At 55.9% G+C, this 14,611-nt stretch overlaps 8 protein-coding genes across 8 annotated transcripts; 4 read left to right on the forward strand and 4 right to left on the reverse strand.

Annotated features, from left to right (window-relative positions):
* Positions 1 to 4: 4 nt before the first annotated feature.
* OGAPODRAFT_75704 (uncharacterized protein) lies at positions 5 to 1,672 on the reverse strand (the record flags this gene model as incomplete). The annotated part of the gene is made up of 1 exon (XM_018356069.1): positions 5 to 1,672. The coding sequence occupies one exon, from the start codon at positions 1,670 to 1,672 to the stop codon at positions 5 to 7; it is 1,668 nt and encodes a 555-aa protein (XP_018212679.1).
* A 54-nt stretch (positions 1,673 to 1,726) lies between these two features.
* On the reverse strand, positions 1,727 to 3,383 carry OGAPODRAFT_15935 (uncharacterized protein). Its single transcript, XM_018354064.1, has one exon. It carries the CDS (start codon positions 3,349 to 3,351, stop codon positions 2,041 to 2,043), a length of 1,311 nt encoding a protein of 436 aa, XP_018212680.1. The 5' UTR covers positions 3,352 to 3,383; the 3' UTR covers positions 1,727 to 2,040.
* A 365-nt stretch (positions 3,384 to 3,748) lies between these two features.
* On the reverse strand, positions 3,749 to 6,066 carry OGAPODRAFT_15936 (uncharacterized protein). Its single transcript, XM_018354065.1, has one exon. It carries the CDS (start codon positions 6,031 to 6,033, stop codon positions 4,921 to 4,923), a length of 1,113 nt encoding a protein of 370 aa, XP_018212681.1. The 5' UTR covers positions 6,034 to 6,066; the 3' UTR covers positions 3,749 to 4,920.
* OGAPODRAFT_42775 (uncharacterized protein) lies at positions 4,029 to 4,808 on the forward strand (the record flags this gene model as incomplete). The annotated part of the gene is made up of 1 exon (XM_018355440.1): positions 4,029 to 4,808. A coding segment is annotated over one exon (780 nt), but the record flags the coding sequence as incomplete, so codon positions are not given.
* A 220-nt stretch (positions 6,067 to 6,286) lies between the features above and the next one.
* On the forward strand, positions 6,287 to 8,157 carry OGAPODRAFT_98721 (uncharacterized protein). The gene has a single exon (XM_018358043.1). The coding sequence runs from the start codon at positions 6,611 to 6,613 to the stop codon at positions 8,129 to 8,131; it is 1,521 nt and encodes a 506-aa protein (XP_018212683.1). The 5' UTR covers positions 6,287 to 6,610; the 3' UTR covers positions 8,132 to 8,157.
* Positions 8,158 to 8,217: 60 nt separating this feature from the next.
* On the forward strand, positions 8,218 to 11,431 carry OGAPODRAFT_15937 (uncharacterized protein). Its single transcript, XM_018354066.1, has one exon. It carries the CDS (start codon positions 8,268 to 8,270, stop codon positions 10,089 to 10,091), a length of 1,824 nt encoding a protein of 607 aa, XP_018212684.1. The 5' UTR covers positions 8,218 to 8,267; the 3' UTR covers positions 10,092 to 11,431.
* On the reverse strand, positions 10,523 to 11,386 carry OGAPODRAFT_12161 (uncharacterized protein; the record flags this gene model as incomplete). Its single annotated transcript, XM_018353311.1, has 1 exon — positions 10,523 to 11,386. The coding sequence occupies one exon, from the start codon at positions 11,384 to 11,386 to the stop codon at positions 10,523 to 10,525; it is 864 nt and encodes a 287-aa protein (XP_018212685.1).
* Positions 11,432 to 11,936: 505 nt separating the features above from the next.
* OGAPODRAFT_75711 (uncharacterized protein) lies at positions 11,937 to 14,520 on the forward strand (the record flags this gene model as incomplete). The annotated part of the gene is made up of 1 exon (XM_018356070.1): positions 11,937 to 14,520. The coding sequence occupies one exon, from the start codon at positions 11,937 to 11,939 to the stop codon at positions 14,448 to 14,450; it is 2,514 nt and encodes an 837-aa protein (XP_018212686.1). The 3' UTR covers positions 14,451 to 14,520.
* Between the last annotated feature and the right edge of the window lie 91 nt (positions 14,521 to 14,611).

The raw sequence follows: 14,611 nt of genomic DNA on the forward strand, positions 1-14,611 counted from the left end.
ATATCTATTTAGCTGCCTTTTTCTCCTGGGACGAGCCTTCCTCGACGCGGCCGTCGTCGTTTTCGATCACGTGCTCCTCGATGAGCTCGGACGCGGCATCGATGTTGTCTGGCTCCTGCGGCAGGAAGAGGTTGAGAATGACGCCAATGAAGCCGGTGACGGCGAAGCCGGTCTCCATGACGAGAACAATGGCGTCGAAAAAGCCGGAGAGCGCGTGGTTGTCGCCGTCATACGTGAAGACGTTGTCGAACCAGTCGGCGAGCAGCGTGGCGCCGAAGCCGAACATGAGCGAGCACGTGAGCACAAAGCGGTCTCTTCTGGTGAAGGGGGTGGTGGCGATGATTTTAAGACCGGAAACGGCCACGGACGTGAACAGGAAGGTGGTCATGCCGCCAAGCACGGCTTTAGGAATGGCGACGAGCGCGGCGGCGAATTTCGAGAAAACCCCCATCACAACCAGGAAAAAACAGCACCAGTAACCAACGGTTCTGGAGGCGCACTTGGTGATGGAGATGACACCGTTGTTCTGCGCAAAGGTGGACATCGGCGTCATGGTCATCAGCGCGGCGATGATGCCGTTGATTCCGTCTGCGAGGACACCGCCCTGGATGCGCGATTCGTAGTAGGGGCCCTCGATGTCGGTGCGGGACACGTCGCACGTGGCGGTGATGTCGCCGATGGCCTCCATCATGAGCACGATATAGCAGGCTAGGAAGGGCAGCACGGCGGGGCCATACACGGACAGCTTAAACGTGTGCACCCACATGAAGGTGGCAGCCGGGGCGGCATCGATAGAGTCGTGCGAGAAGTAGCCGCATGCGGCGGCGACTATGCAGCCAACCAACAGACCAACAATCACGGCGCAGGACTTCATGATGGGGGACCCCCATTTCTCGCACAGGATGATGGTGAGATACACCAGGAACCCGAGCCCGATGAACTGCGCAGAACCCCAGTTGTAGCCCTTGGCACAGCTGTTGGTGGCGTCCATGCAGCCAGAGCCACCCACAAAGTCCTCAAATCCGGACTGGATCAGCGACACACCAATGAGCAGCACAACAGGGCCAGTCACGATGGCGGGGAATATACGCTGCAGCAATGATGGAGGCAGGAACGAGAGCAGCACTTCAAGCAAACCACACACGGCTGCCGTGCCGAGAATGGCACCGTATCCGTCCGGACATGGCAACTGCGTGCCGTCGCTGTCCACCGGACAGACTCCCGCGTTATACATGATTGGAAAAGCCTTGCTGACAATGCTAATGGTGGCGAACGACGTGCCCACAACGGAAACCAGACCGGTACCAATGTAGTAGGGCGTGTACGGGATCTTGAAACGGGTGATCTGAATCGCAGACAGCACACCGGAGATGATGAGCGAGCACGAGACCAGATATTGCTGTTGGTCTGCATTCAGGTTGGCGAGAGCGCCAATGATGATTGGCGGTGAGGCGACACCGGCCAGCATCGACAGGGCGTGCTGGAGGCCGAGCAGAAAGCCCAGCACGACGGGGATCTCGTCGTCAAGACCAAAGAAAGGCTGGACTTTTTCTGCGCCCTTCATAAATGGCAAACGTGGGGTGAACAGATAGGCATAATCGTAATCTCCAAGTAGTCCTTCCTTAGTGGAGAACTTGTGCACAATGCGACGGGCAACTCGAGACACAGACATGCTTGGATCAGAAAGAGAGCCAATTCTAGTTAATATATACATATTCCAAGGGTGCACACTCCATGCTGATAACAGCCTGCACGCGTGCGCATTATCGCAAAAGTGGGTGAAAAAATTTCAAGTAGACAGGATTCCATTTTTTTGATGTGGCCGGGCCTATTGTCCGCTGAGGGCCGTGATTGGCGTGTGCTGCAGCTAATCTATGCTGGCACTGGGGCCCGCTATTGTGTTTTTCGTTTACCTGCCTTTTCGGGATTCCCCGAGGTGCCTGTTGCCGTGCGCCGGTGCGAGGCGGAACACTGCTATCTTCTGTGCTTATGTCAGCCTACGGGAGACGCCGCGAGCAGGCGTTTACCGCGCACCGCCAATTACTGCTTCAAGACATCTGGGAGCTTGCCAAAAGGCAGCACCTGGTCGATGCGCTCGCACGCAGTGAAAAACATCACTGCGCGCTCGATCCCCATTCCCCACCCCGTCGTCGGCGGCAGCCCCCATTCCATGGCCTCCACGTATGCCGAGTCTGGCAGAATGGCGTCTGTGTCGTTGTGCTGGGAGCGTGCGCTGAGCTGCTGTGCAAACTTGGCTGCCTGTTTAAACGGGTTATTTTCCTCCTCGTATGCATTGATGATTTCTGTGCCATTGATGTACAGCTCGAATCTGTTTGAAACACTAAAATTATTTCTGGTTGCAGATTTCGCCAGCGGAGACAGCACCTCTGGCAGGTTGTAAAGGAACGTTGGTTCTTTTCGGCACAGCGGCTCCAAATACACCGAGATGAGTTCGTCCAGCAGCTTCTGAGGCGACCTCACCTTTGGCAATGGCAAACCAAGCTCCTGGAAATACTGAACCAGTGCCTCGCTGGACAAGTCTGGTAACGGTCTGCCGGTTTCGAGAGGCAGCTGCTGCAGGCAATCAATTTTTTTAAACTCGCCGCCGTTACGTGACAGGCTCTGCTGCAGCCAGCTGCACCTATCTCGGCAAATTGCGAGCGTGCTCAGCTCGTCTATGAGTCTCTGGAACAGCTTCTCGGTAAACTCCATTGTCTGTGTCAGACTCGTGAAAGTTGCGTAAAACTCGCACGAGGTGAACTCTGGGTTATGTGTCGCATCCACGCCCTCATTACGGAACACCGGACCAATCTCGTACACTTTGTCGAAGCCAGAAATGACCAGTTTTTTCAGCCAGAGCTCGGGAGCCACGCGCATGCTGAGCTGCACCGGCTCGTCTCTATTGTTTTTGACGTGGACGCTGGTTGTCGTAAATGGCGTAGCGTTGGCGCCGGAGTTGCCCGAGCCCAGGATCGGCGTCGCAAACTCCATGAACCCGTGCTCTTCCAAAAATCGCCGCAGCGTCGATACCAGCCGTGCGCGCGCCATCATCACCTCGCGCGACCGCCCGTTCGCGAGGTAATCGACCACACGGTTGCTATACACCTTGCCCGGGTCCCTGAAAGCGGGCGGGACCGGATGCAGCGCCGGCGCGGCGAGCCGCAGCCGCTCGCTCGCTTTCAGCGACAGCTCGCCCGTGTTGGTGGTTCCTGGATGGCCCGTGCACGAGACGTAGTCGCCTGGCTTGAACTGGCCGTGCCAGTCCGCAAACTCGCCGTTTGTGAGCCCCATCATCTTGTGGTTCGCCACCACCTGCACTTTGTGCCCGTCCTGCACCAGATCGAGAAACATGCTGCCCTTCCCAGCGCGGCGAATACTGGCGATCTTGCCGTTCAAAATGAACTTGGCGTCCCCAATGACACGCAGCTCCGGCCGCGCGTCGAACACGGGGCGGAACCGGCTCACAAAGCTGGCCACACGCTCCACGGCCCCATCTCCAGCAACCAGGTCCCCGTAGACGGGGTAAAACCGGGAGTCCTGCTCGGCTGTGGGGAGGCCTGCGATGTGCGACTTGCGGAACGCAAAGTCCGACTCGGCAGTGATCTCCGGCTTGGTAGCAAGTCCGCGCGCCAGCGCCCGTGCCACTCTCGTGTAGCGCACTAGCATGTTTGTATTTTTCAATATTTATTTTTCCCGTGTATGGATGCTTTTTCTTCAAAATTTTCACCAACATGAGTGTGCACTTCCGGCGTCTTCTGTCCACCACCGTGGCAAGACGCAACTCGGCCGTCAAGAGCACGGCCCCTGTGGAAGCTGGCGAGGTTGCCGCCGACAATCTTGGCCCCAACGTCATCAAGGACCTCAAGCACATGTCGAGAGCAGAGGTCGAGGAGCTGCTCAACTCGACGCCGCTGCCGACGCTCAACAGAGACGAGCTGGCGGTGCGCAAGTTCAGAGAGCTATTTAAGGCGTTTCTGGGACGCTCGCAGCACGACGAGTTTGCGTCGCCGCGGTCGATGATCGCCGAATACCCGAACCTCGTGCCCACGCCCCAGCGCGACCCGTACTCGGAGCCAGAGCTCGTGGTGCGCCAGAAGTACCACGACAAGGTGCTGGGCGAGCTGGGGGCAGAGGTCAAGGGCGTCTACCGGCCGCACGAGCTGATCACCAACCCGCCGTCGGCCAACCAGGTCACCGTCCAGAAACTGCTGGCCGCCGGCGCCCACCTGGGCCACTTCACGAAACTCTGGAAGCACTCGACACAGCCATACATCTACGGTGTCTACAACGACCTGCACATCATCGATCTGGAGCAGACGGTGACGCACCTGAGACGGGCAGCCAAGGTGGTGGAAGGTGTGGTTGAAAACGGCGGCACGGTGCTATTTCTCGGGCTGAGAGAGGGCCAGCTGCGGTCTGTGCGGGCGGCGGCGCAGCGGTGCAACGGGGTGTACGTTGCAAGCAAGTGGGTGCCGGGCACGATCACCAACAGTCTGCAGAACGCTAAACCGCGCGTGGAGGTGGACATGGCGGACCTTCCGTCGGGCAGAAGCCTGACGGACTTCGAGGCGCGGTGCGTGCTGAAGCCGGACCTGGTGGTGACGCTGAGCGCGCGGGACAGCCGGACCGCGCTGGGCGAGGCGGCGCAGTCGCGGATTCCGAGCGTCGGCATCGTGGACACCGACTGCGACCCGGCGCTGGTCACGTACGCAATTCCAGCCAACGACGACTCTATTAGGGCTACAAACTTGATATGTGGGGTGTTGGCAAAGGCTGCGGAGCGCGGCTACCGCACAAGACTCGAGCGCGTGCGCAGGTACAAGGAAAAGCACGGTGCCAGCGCTGAGCAGCCCATGTCGCAGATTAGCTTTGAGGCCTGAGTGCCGTGTATATAGGAAGGCCTTTGTGAATATGGTGTAGCTAGTTGTTCTTTTTGTCGTCGGACTCGGACTCGGACTCGGACCGCTCGTCCTCGGCCACGTTCAGAAACACGTACCGGTACATGATTCTCAGAATGAGCATCAGCCAGTACAGGTTGACGAGCTGGAGCGCGAAGATCAGCACAAACACGATCGGCTGCGAGATCCAGCACTTGTACTGCTGCGTGGCGAAGTTGAGAGTGAACGGCCCCACGGTGCGGAACTCGGTGAGCACCGACCACAGAATCCGGAAGTTGAGCCAGTGTCTGAGGTAGATCCAGACACCCACAAACAGGAAGAAAAACGGGCCCACGATCACCGAGTCCAGGTAGTTGAGTGTCTTGGACGTGGCCAGGAAGAAGTCCGAAATGTCCATCGTGATGTACACGGCAATTCCCATCCAGGTGAAGTTGAACCTGTACGACAGGCCAATCAGCAGCATTGTCACGACATGGTGGAACACAAGCTCCTTGAAGTCCTTGCGGGGCTTTTCCAGCTGCAAGATCAGCACCACGCTCTGCTGCGCCCAGAACGCCGCCTGTGCCAGATAGTAGAACTTGAACAGGTAGAAATTCGCCAGGTGCGGGTAGTTTTCGTAGAACGCCCTGGTGTTGAAGTACCACATCGGCGTTTGTTTCATCACGTACAGCCCCAGCGGGCCGCTCACGCCGTAGTAGCACATCGAGTATGTCTGCTCCGTGAACCGTCTGATCTTGGACTCCCTGCGGATGCCAAAGTGCAGCGCCAGCGGCCGCAGCACGATCTGCATCAGAAACTCTCTGAAAAACGTGAAAAAGACCATCATGTACCCAACAAACGCAAAGTCTTTCCATCCCTTCTCATACAGCGGCGGGTTTGTGCCCGGAACACGGTACGACATGGTCATAAACATGTGCAGAGGGTTGGACGAAGTGTAGTTGTTGGAGAACCAGTAGGCCAGCTGCGTGGCAACCAAAACCACCAGCGGCGGCAGCCACGGGTGTCTGTAGCTCAGGATCTTGACAGAGACCCAGATTTTGTCTAGAACGGCAAGATCGTCGCTGGAGTCTGTGGCTTTGTTCAGCTGTTGTTTATGCAGCTGGGCCGTTGTCTTGACGTCCTTGTCAGAGTGCATGGTGCGCAGCGACGGCACCGAGTTGTCTCCGAGATTGATCTTGCCCACGGAAGATTGCCGACGTCTACGTGTAGGGACTTCCATAAGCAAAGAATAAGTGAGGTCTCAAATGTCGCGAACGTTTTTTGGGCGGCAGGCGGGTGCACGGGTGCGGAAACAAAGTTGACAAATTCGGAATAAACAAGTGATAATGGGGTCCTATGTTCGGCTTCTGCGACGGCGCGGGGTTTTCAGGGCCCTGGTGGCCGTGGTTCTGACGTTGGTGTCCTGGCTGCTGCTGCCCCGCCGGAGTCGCCGAGGACTCAGTTATTACGAGCAACATCTGCGGTCTTCCAGCCTGAGCCGGCCTTTTTCTGGGCTGCGGGCCGGCGAGGCGGGCCTGGACGAACTCTTGGAGTACGAACATAGCCTGAGTGAGCTGCGCAACTCTCAAGGGCTGCAGCCGGCGCGCTACGTGGGGGTTGCCAAAACAGACACGCAGTTCCAGAAATATTTCAAGGACATCTGGGCCACAATTCTCGCCAACAAGCCCAGGACCGGGTTCGAGCTCACACCGGGCGTGGCTGTCGGCTCGGGCATGCCACTGGAAGTGCTGGTAAAACGCGAGTACGGCGCGTACAAGGCGGTGAACGTCGCCATGCACGACACCGTTGGCGTTCCGCTGCTCAGCGAGGAGTACCTGCTGAACTGCCTCAAGGTACCGCCCGAAATGGTGGCCGATCTGGCCGTGTCGCACAGAAATGTGGTCAGAGACCTGCCCGCGTCATATCCGGAGGGCCTCTACGAGGGGAGAGGCATTGTGTTTGTTGGCGGCGGCAAGTTTTCGTGGCTATCGCTGCTCGGGATCGAGAACTTGCGCGCCACGGGCTCGAAATTGCCCGTCGAACTAATCTTCCCCACGGAAGCCGAGTACGAAGAAATGCTCTGCGAAAAAGTGCTGCCCGACCTCAACGCCAAGTGTGTGCTGCTCACAGAGCGCGTGCCCGAGTTTCGCAAACACAAATACACGATCAGAGGCTACCAGTACAAAATCCTGGCTCTGCTGGTGTCCTCTTTTGAACAGGTGCTGTTTCTGGACTCAGATAACGTTCCGGTAGCCAACCCAGACGCGATTTTCGTGTCCGAGCCGTTTACTTCGCACGGAATGGTCACGTGGCCCGACTTCTGGCGCCGCGTCACTCATCCAACGTACTACAAAGTTGTCGACCGCGAGCTCGGCAACGAACAGGTGCGCAACAACATCGACGACGTGACGCCAAACAAATACTATGCACGTGATACTGGTCACGCGTTCTCGAGCATGCCGTTGCACGACCGCGCTGGCGCACTCCCGGACCCCTCGAGCGAGTCGGGCCAGATCGCCGTGGACAAGCGCACGCATCTCCGCGCGCTGCTGTTGGCGCTATACTACAACTACTACGGACCGCAGCAGTACTATCCGTTGTTCTCGCAGGGAGGGGCTGGCGAGGGCGACAAGGAGACATTTGTGGCCGCAGCGCAGCATTTTGGACTGCCCTTCTACCATGTGCGCAAGGCTGTGGATGTCATTGGCTACTGGCAACTCCAGCCCGAGGAGCACTACACGGGAGTCGGCATGATTCAGTACGATCCGGTGGTGGACTACAAATTGGTAGCAGCGTACAAAGACTGGTTTTCAGCTCGCGAAAAGGAGCACGAGCGACGTCAGGCGTCGTTTATCGGTCGCCTGCGCGACTGGTGGGCCGGAGACGTGGTGTACGACCCTGCGCGAACGTTCACTGGCTGGTTCAACAAGACGAATAGCCGGCCGATGTTTGTGCACTCGAACTTCCCGAAACTGGACCCCGTGAGTCTGCGCAAGGACGACTTGTTGTTTGTGACGAACGGCGGCGCGCGCAAACGGGTTCGCATGTACAGCGACCAGTCTGGCCTCGACTTTGACTACGAGTTACGTCAATGGCAGTTCATCAAAAAACACTTCTGCGACAAGGCCATCGATCTCAACTATCTGCGTGTTGCCGGCGTGACGTCTCTGGACTACTGTGACTTCATTGAGCAAGAATTGGAGTTTCTTGAAAATTCCCAGCACCTGGTGAATATCCGCAACGCTACCACTTAGAGAAAAATTAATTAATTTTTTAAAACATGCTAATTTATAGTGTCCCGGACCAATGAGCGGAGTTCAGGGTGCACAAGAATCGCTCCAAGAGGACGGGTTTGTTGACTCGGCTTTCCGCTCGCTGACAGAAAGCACCATGGAGGAGCCTGCTCCTATCGCACGCATGACTTCCCGGATACAAGAGTACTACGACAGCCTTCTTAACAACGCGGACTGGAACGTGGCAAACCTGGAAGTGCGGCCTGGACAACCGACGTTTGTGGTTTGGTTTGTGCTTTCGTCGTACTTCCCGCTGATTTGCGGCTGTCTTGGCCCGCTGTCGAACCTGCTTTCAGTGGCAGCCGTGATTTGCAATTGGAAGGAGGACAAGGCCACGGGCAAGCCTGCAGGCGCGGACGAAAGCTGGTGCTACACGGTGAACACGATCTCCATGGTGTGCGGGGTGGCGGCGAATATTTGCCTGCTGCTCAACTACCGCAGAAAAATGAACTACCACTACGCCCAGATAGTCTCCATCGCAGGCTGGTTTGTGGCCAGCATCATGCTCATGCTCCTGGTAGCCATCTACCATGTGGAATTTCTTCGCCACGAGCATTATGTGAGGTATTCCTATTCTTACGGGTTCTGGTTTGCGGTGTTCACAGTGCTGCTGCATTTTGCCAACTTTGTGCTGCTCAGTCTCAACATACTCGGCGTGCTGCTGAAGAAGTACCCGCCGGTGTTCAACATTGACGGCGTGCAGAACACGCTCATCTTGCAGACCATGTTCTTTGTGACCTGGATGATGTGGGGGGCTGGCATGTTCACGGCGCTGCTGCACGTGTCGTACGGCGAAGCCCTGTATTTTTCGATAACCACAATTCTCACCATCGGGCTCGGTGACTTTGTTCCACAGACCAGCGGTGCACAGACACTCACTCTGCTCTGGTGTATTGTCGGCCTGGTCGCGTTCGGGCTGATAATCTCCACCATCAGGGAACTGGTCATGTTCTCGTCTGCCTCCACGTTCTACTGGCACCGTCTACAAATGTTCCGCGGTCTCGAGCTGAAAAATGCGCCGCCAAACCTCTCGAATCAGGAGAGTTTTAACCGCATGAAAAATGCCAGTAGAAAAGCAATGCGATATGAGCGCGTCTTCAGCACACTGACAATCCTCACTTCGTGGACGGCGTTCTGGCTCCTGGGCTCGTTGATGTTCACCGTGTACGAAGGCTGGGCGTATCATCTCAGCTGCTACTTTGCATTCCTGTGCTTTGTCACGATCGGATACGGCGTCCCAGCCCCGACCACGAGCGGCGGCCGTTCATTTTTCTGTGTGTGGGCGATTGCCGCAATCCCGGTTATGACCATCCTAGTTATGAACATTGGAGATTTCATTTTCAGCTCGCTCGAGACAATACAGAATCTCAGTATGCTGCGCAAGACAAACGTGTCGCACTCGGACGAATCAGATTCCCACGAGGCCATCCTCCATCACCTACAGAACCTAAAAGAAGCTTCCAACCTCGACATCTTCAGCACCAAGGAGTACCTTTCTGCCTCCTCATTTGCTACCGAGCTGGCCAGTTATAATGACTCCAGCTATCACCATCCCGAGCACAGCGAACGAGCTGCTCTCCGCAAAGATTTTAACCTCGCCGCGCATGAATCACTAAAGCCTCGCTTCCGCAAGAAAAACGATCCGCTGCTCTCCAAAATGAGCCAGATACAGCAAATAATCATCGAGTTGCGCAAATCCACATTTTTGTCCAACATAAAACCCGACTTCAAGTACTCATTCCAGGACTGGAGCCAGTTCCTCTCTCTGACAGACCTGAACACGGGCTCCGACTTTTGGCTGGGCAAAAAGTCGCCGTTTGGGTTCCCCAATGACGAGCCTCTCTACTTCACGTATCATTTCCTCCATGCTCTGGACCGCAAATTGCACGAGCTGGCGTTGCAATATGACCAAATGAACTAATACTTTGCTTCGGCTAAAATGTATACTCACCAAATACTGAAAATAATAGAATGAATAAATGATAATACTGGTTTAATAGTGACAAGAAGCTAGCTGTTAGTGAAGTTGAAATCAGTACATGTACCTAGGGATGAATGGCGATGTGATCAATACAATGGGCTTGATAGAAAACTACCATGTGAGAATCGAAAGAATCAAAGGATAAACCAATGGAACAAGGCGTTCTGCGAGTTAGTACAGACATGTCCTGCGTATGCTAAAGTATTAGATTATAAAGTATATGTTGCCCGCATGGAATGGATGCGATCGCGCGTTCTAGCAAAGATGACGTGAAGCAGACGGCCGGGTCTGCAATGACGAATTGAAACAGCAATGGGCTTGGATATGCAAAGATGCGGGTGCGACGGCGAACAGGAATATGCAAAGGTCAATTATCTCTTGCGGCGAGTCTTGCTCGTGCTGCGTTTTCTCGAGTCGCCGTTCTTGTTCTGGTGCATTCTGCCAACATGGATCTTCATGTGGTCCGACCTGGTGAACTTGCGGTGGCAGAACTCACATACGTACCGCTCGAGATGAAGATGGACACAGTTGATGTGACGTGACAAAAGAGCACGGTTTTTGAACTGCTTGCCGCAGTTCTCCACCTCGCATACAAGCTTGCCGCCCGGCTGGGTGAGCGGGCGATGAGGCAGCTTGACAGGGATTTTGAGCGTGATTCTGGACTTAGAGTGGAGTGCCGACGCCGAATTGTCGTCACTGGCGTCCAGGTACTCTGTTTTGGCCTCCACAGGCGAAGTGTCCATGGCAGGCGAGCCGCGGTAGGAGATGGGTGTCTCCGGCGGGGACTCGGTAAGGAAGTCGTCTGGGAAAGCAGAGTAAGACGTGTCAAATCGGCCAAGACCAACTGGTGAAGAAGGCAATAGGTTGGAATATACAGGCTGATAGATGGACGCTAGCGAGAAGTTGTTTGCGTGGCTCGAGCCACTGAGATCGACTTTTGACGGGTCGATGGTGAGCTCCGGCATGTCCTCTTCGTCCGGAGCGCATCTCTGCTGCGATGTTTCAGGTGTGTTTGACAACCTTGAACACTCGAAATCAATATCGACGTCGTATTCGACGTCGGAGTAGTTGAGGTCATCGTACTGGATCTCGTGCAAGAAGTCGCCCGCGTTGAAATCGATCTCCTTCAGATCCGACACGAGCGACTCTTTTCTTTGTTCAACGATTTCTAGGTCTGAGTATCCGAAAGCGGATACTAGCTCCATCAAAGGAGTGGGAGTGTCTCTGGAATCCATGCCCTATGCTCTTCTTACCGCGTGGAATGCCTGAATTTCCAGTCGGGTGTGTCCATGAAAACAACAAGAAGCTATGTTTTGTGACCGGATCGGGCATTTGCCATGCTTTATATAATTTTCTTATCAGATTTGTCAGGCTACGCGCAGCGACATGACTGCTTGCGGCGTGGTGGCGCAGTAAGTGACACATTATCACCCAGCGTGGCCTGTTACCCGGCCATGGTACCCGTGTGCACTTTGTTTGACCTTCCCGAAACATGCAGTCCACTTTTCCTAAAGGGGCAACTACAGCGGCGACTACGCCACAGGCCCACTACAGCCCCAGTGGAGGCCCCCCATCCACACAACATCCTCATCCATGGTCCACAAGCGGCCCCTCTCCACCTTAGCAGCACACTATCGTACCCATCTCTTGCCCGTATACCTCTTGTTGTAGCATCTCCTTCGTCCTGCCCGCCTCCCCGTCCCTACAAGCCTCAACCTGCACCGCCACAGCCCCTCTAAAAGAGCAACCACGCAAATTTCATCTCTCCCCGATAACCTTTGTTCAATGCTGTCGTATCAGGACAGTGCCCCCTCCATCACGAGTAAATCGACTCGCCAGAGCGTCTACCAGACCAATGGACAGCCGCTCAGCGAGGAGGCTATCTACAGAGCCAAATTGAAGTACGGAATCTACAACAACCCAGCCAAGGTCAATCTTGGCGTTGACCCTTCAGCTTCAGACACCGCTGCCCTGCTGGCCTCCTCTTCCGATCTCTCTGTGCACCCTTACAAGAGAGAATTGTCCGCAGAGGCCGCCACTGCCGCTCTAATTGCAAAGACAGACTCTGCGCCAAGGGCATGGAAGCGCAACAACTTTGCACCGGAAGCGGAATACGCAGCCATCAGTGCCAAGTCCCAAAAGTACCCGTTCTACGAGGAGGACGTAGATGGCGGCGATGCAGAGCTGTCGCAGGACGCGGCATCGTCTGTGCTGCGCAAGCCTGCGCCCGCCACCGGCAAGTCCGCCCTCCAAGACGTGTACGACTTTGACGACGTGCGCTCCGGCCGCACCACCATGAGCAACCTGCATGCCTCCTCAACCCCGGGCACCACCGTGCGCGGCGCGTATGAGGCCAGCAAGGTGATCGACATCGGCCGCATCCTCAATAAGGCCACCGACTCGGCCACCAAGACCATGAACTCCAGAGTCAACCCAGACCAGGACTTCCGCTCCGGCCTCACCACGGCCAAGGCGTACACCAGTGCCAACGGCGCGGTGGACATTTCCAAGATCACGTACTCCGCCAAGGAGAGCGCGCTCAAGAGCATGTCGTCCAGACTCAACCCGAACAGGGACGGACTGTACGGCATTCCAACGGCGAGCGACAACCTGAACAACGAGAAGTTTGCGTCGGTTGGTGCTCTGGCGTCGCTCAGTTTCGACCCAAGACGGGACTATGCGGCGGAGGAGCGCGCGACGCTGGCGCGCAACTCACTCATTGACAACCGCGTGCTCATCAAGGCCATCAGCAACGCCAATGCCACGCTCGACAGAATCGACAACAAGGCTGTGCAGGACAATCTTTTCGGTAACCGGGAGTGGAACATCAAGGCCCTGCAGGTTGCGCAGGCGAACTTTGAGAAGCGCAAGAGCGAGACGGGCGGCAAGATCGACGTTGGCGGTGGACTTTTGCTGAGCATTGACGAGATCAACCGCATGGCGTCGTCGGTCGTGAGTCCGATCCTGTCCGATCTGGACGACAAGGTGGAGCAGCAGCGTCTGGCGAACTTGGCTGCACAGCAGCGCAAAGCAGAGCTGAAGCGGGCGCAGGCAGAGTTTTTTGCTGCTCAGAAACAGGCCAAGCTCGATGCCAAGCAGAAACGCGAGGCCGGAAAGGCCTCGCGTCGTGAGAAGCTCCAGGAAGAAAAGGACAAGCTGAAAGAGCAGCAGGCGCAGATGAAGGCCGACCAGCAGGCCGCTCTGGACGCCAAGGAGCAGCAGTTCCGTGAGCAGATCGAGCAGGAGGAGAAGAGTAAGCAGGAGGTGGACGCCGAGCGCAACGAGAAGCTGGCGGAGCTCCAGAAGGTGAAGGATGCCAAAGACGCCGAGAGGCAGGCCGAGCTGGATGCAATCCAGGCCGAGAAGGACCAAGAGGTGGCTCCGCTCGTGGAGGAGAGCGAGAAGGAGACTGCTTTGTGGAACGAGCTCAAGGCGAAGCGCGAGGAGGCCGATGCGTTTTTGGCAGAGCACAAGGGCCGCTACGAGACTGCTAGTGCGAAGTTGGAGTCGACTTTGAAGAAACTGGAGAAGATCACCGCCAAAATCGCCGAGGCCGAGGCTGCGGTTGCGGCGGCATCGAGCGAGTCGGAGAAAGTGGCTTCTGAGAGCGACCGGGTGCACGAGGAGGCCGAGAAGCAGTACGAGCAGAAAAAACGAGAGTACGACGAGTATTTGGAGACAAGATCGAAACTCACGAACCAGAAGGACCAACTTGAGGCCCAGAGAAAGGATCTCGTTGCCGAGTTGAAGGATCTCAAAACGTCCCACAAGGAGCAGGAGAAGAACATCAACTCGAGCCTGCCGGAGCATCTGCAGAGGGAAATCAGCAGCGACGTTTCCGACGAGGAGACGATCGACCATTCCAAATTCGAGCTCGACGACGCGTCGATTCCTGAGCCGCCGGCAGTGGAGGTGGAAGAGCCAAAGAAGGAAGCAGTGGATTATGGGTTTACCGAGGACGACGAGCCGAAGCTGGTGAAGCCTAAGAAGGAACAGCAAGAGGAGCCGGAGGAGCCAGAGGAGCCAACGGCAGATGTGGCTGCCAGCCAGCCAGCTGCAGTCGAGAAACATGCTGCTGCGGACGAAAAGCCATCTAAGAAGGGCAAGGAGGGTCTGGGAAAACGGTTCCTCAAGTTTATGACCCAGGAACCACCAAAGCCAAAGAAGAAGGTGAAGGGCTCTCCCAAAACAGCTTCTAAGACCGCTCCTAAACCGAAGGAGACCAAGAAAGAGACCACAGAGGAGGCGGGAGATGCATTCTCAAACTTCTCCCAGGGCTCAGAGGTCGCCGAGAAATAGGACTGTTCATTTCCTGTGCATTTATTTGTATTATGTAGGTGAAAACATATTGAAGAAATTTATTAATTTTTTAAATATTTTTTGAGACCAGCCACTGCACTTAATTATTTCCAAAGGGGTAATCAAAAAATTGTCCTGATAAACTTTAGGGCATTGTTTCA

This window comes from Ogataea polymorpha, assembly GCF_001664045.1.
Source record: "Ogataea polymorpha strain NCYC 495 leu1.1 chromosome Unknown OGAPOscaffold_2, whole genome shotgun sequence".
NCBI lineage: Eukaryota > Fungi > Ascomycota > Pichiomycetes > Pichiales > Pichiaceae > Ogataea > Ogataea polymorpha.

What these genes read in the sequence shown, in the direction of transcription:
- OGAPODRAFT_15935 (XM_018354064.1), bottom strand. Translation starts at nt 3,351, where the DNA reads ATGTTTCTCGATCTGGTGCAGGACGGGCACAAAGTGCAGGTGGTGGCG.
- OGAPODRAFT_15936 (XM_018354065.1), bottom strand. Translation starts at nt 6,033, where the DNA reads ATGCACTCTGACAAGGACGTCAAGACAACGGCCCAGCTGCATAAACAA.
- OGAPODRAFT_98721 (XM_018358043.1), top strand. Translation starts at nt 6,611, where the DNA reads ATGCCACTGGAAGTGCTGGTAAAACGCGAGTACGGCGCGTACAAGGCG.
- OGAPODRAFT_15937 (XM_018354066.1), top strand. Translation starts at nt 8,268, where the DNA reads ATGGAGGAGCCTGCTCCTATCGCACGCATGACTTCCCGGATACAAGAG.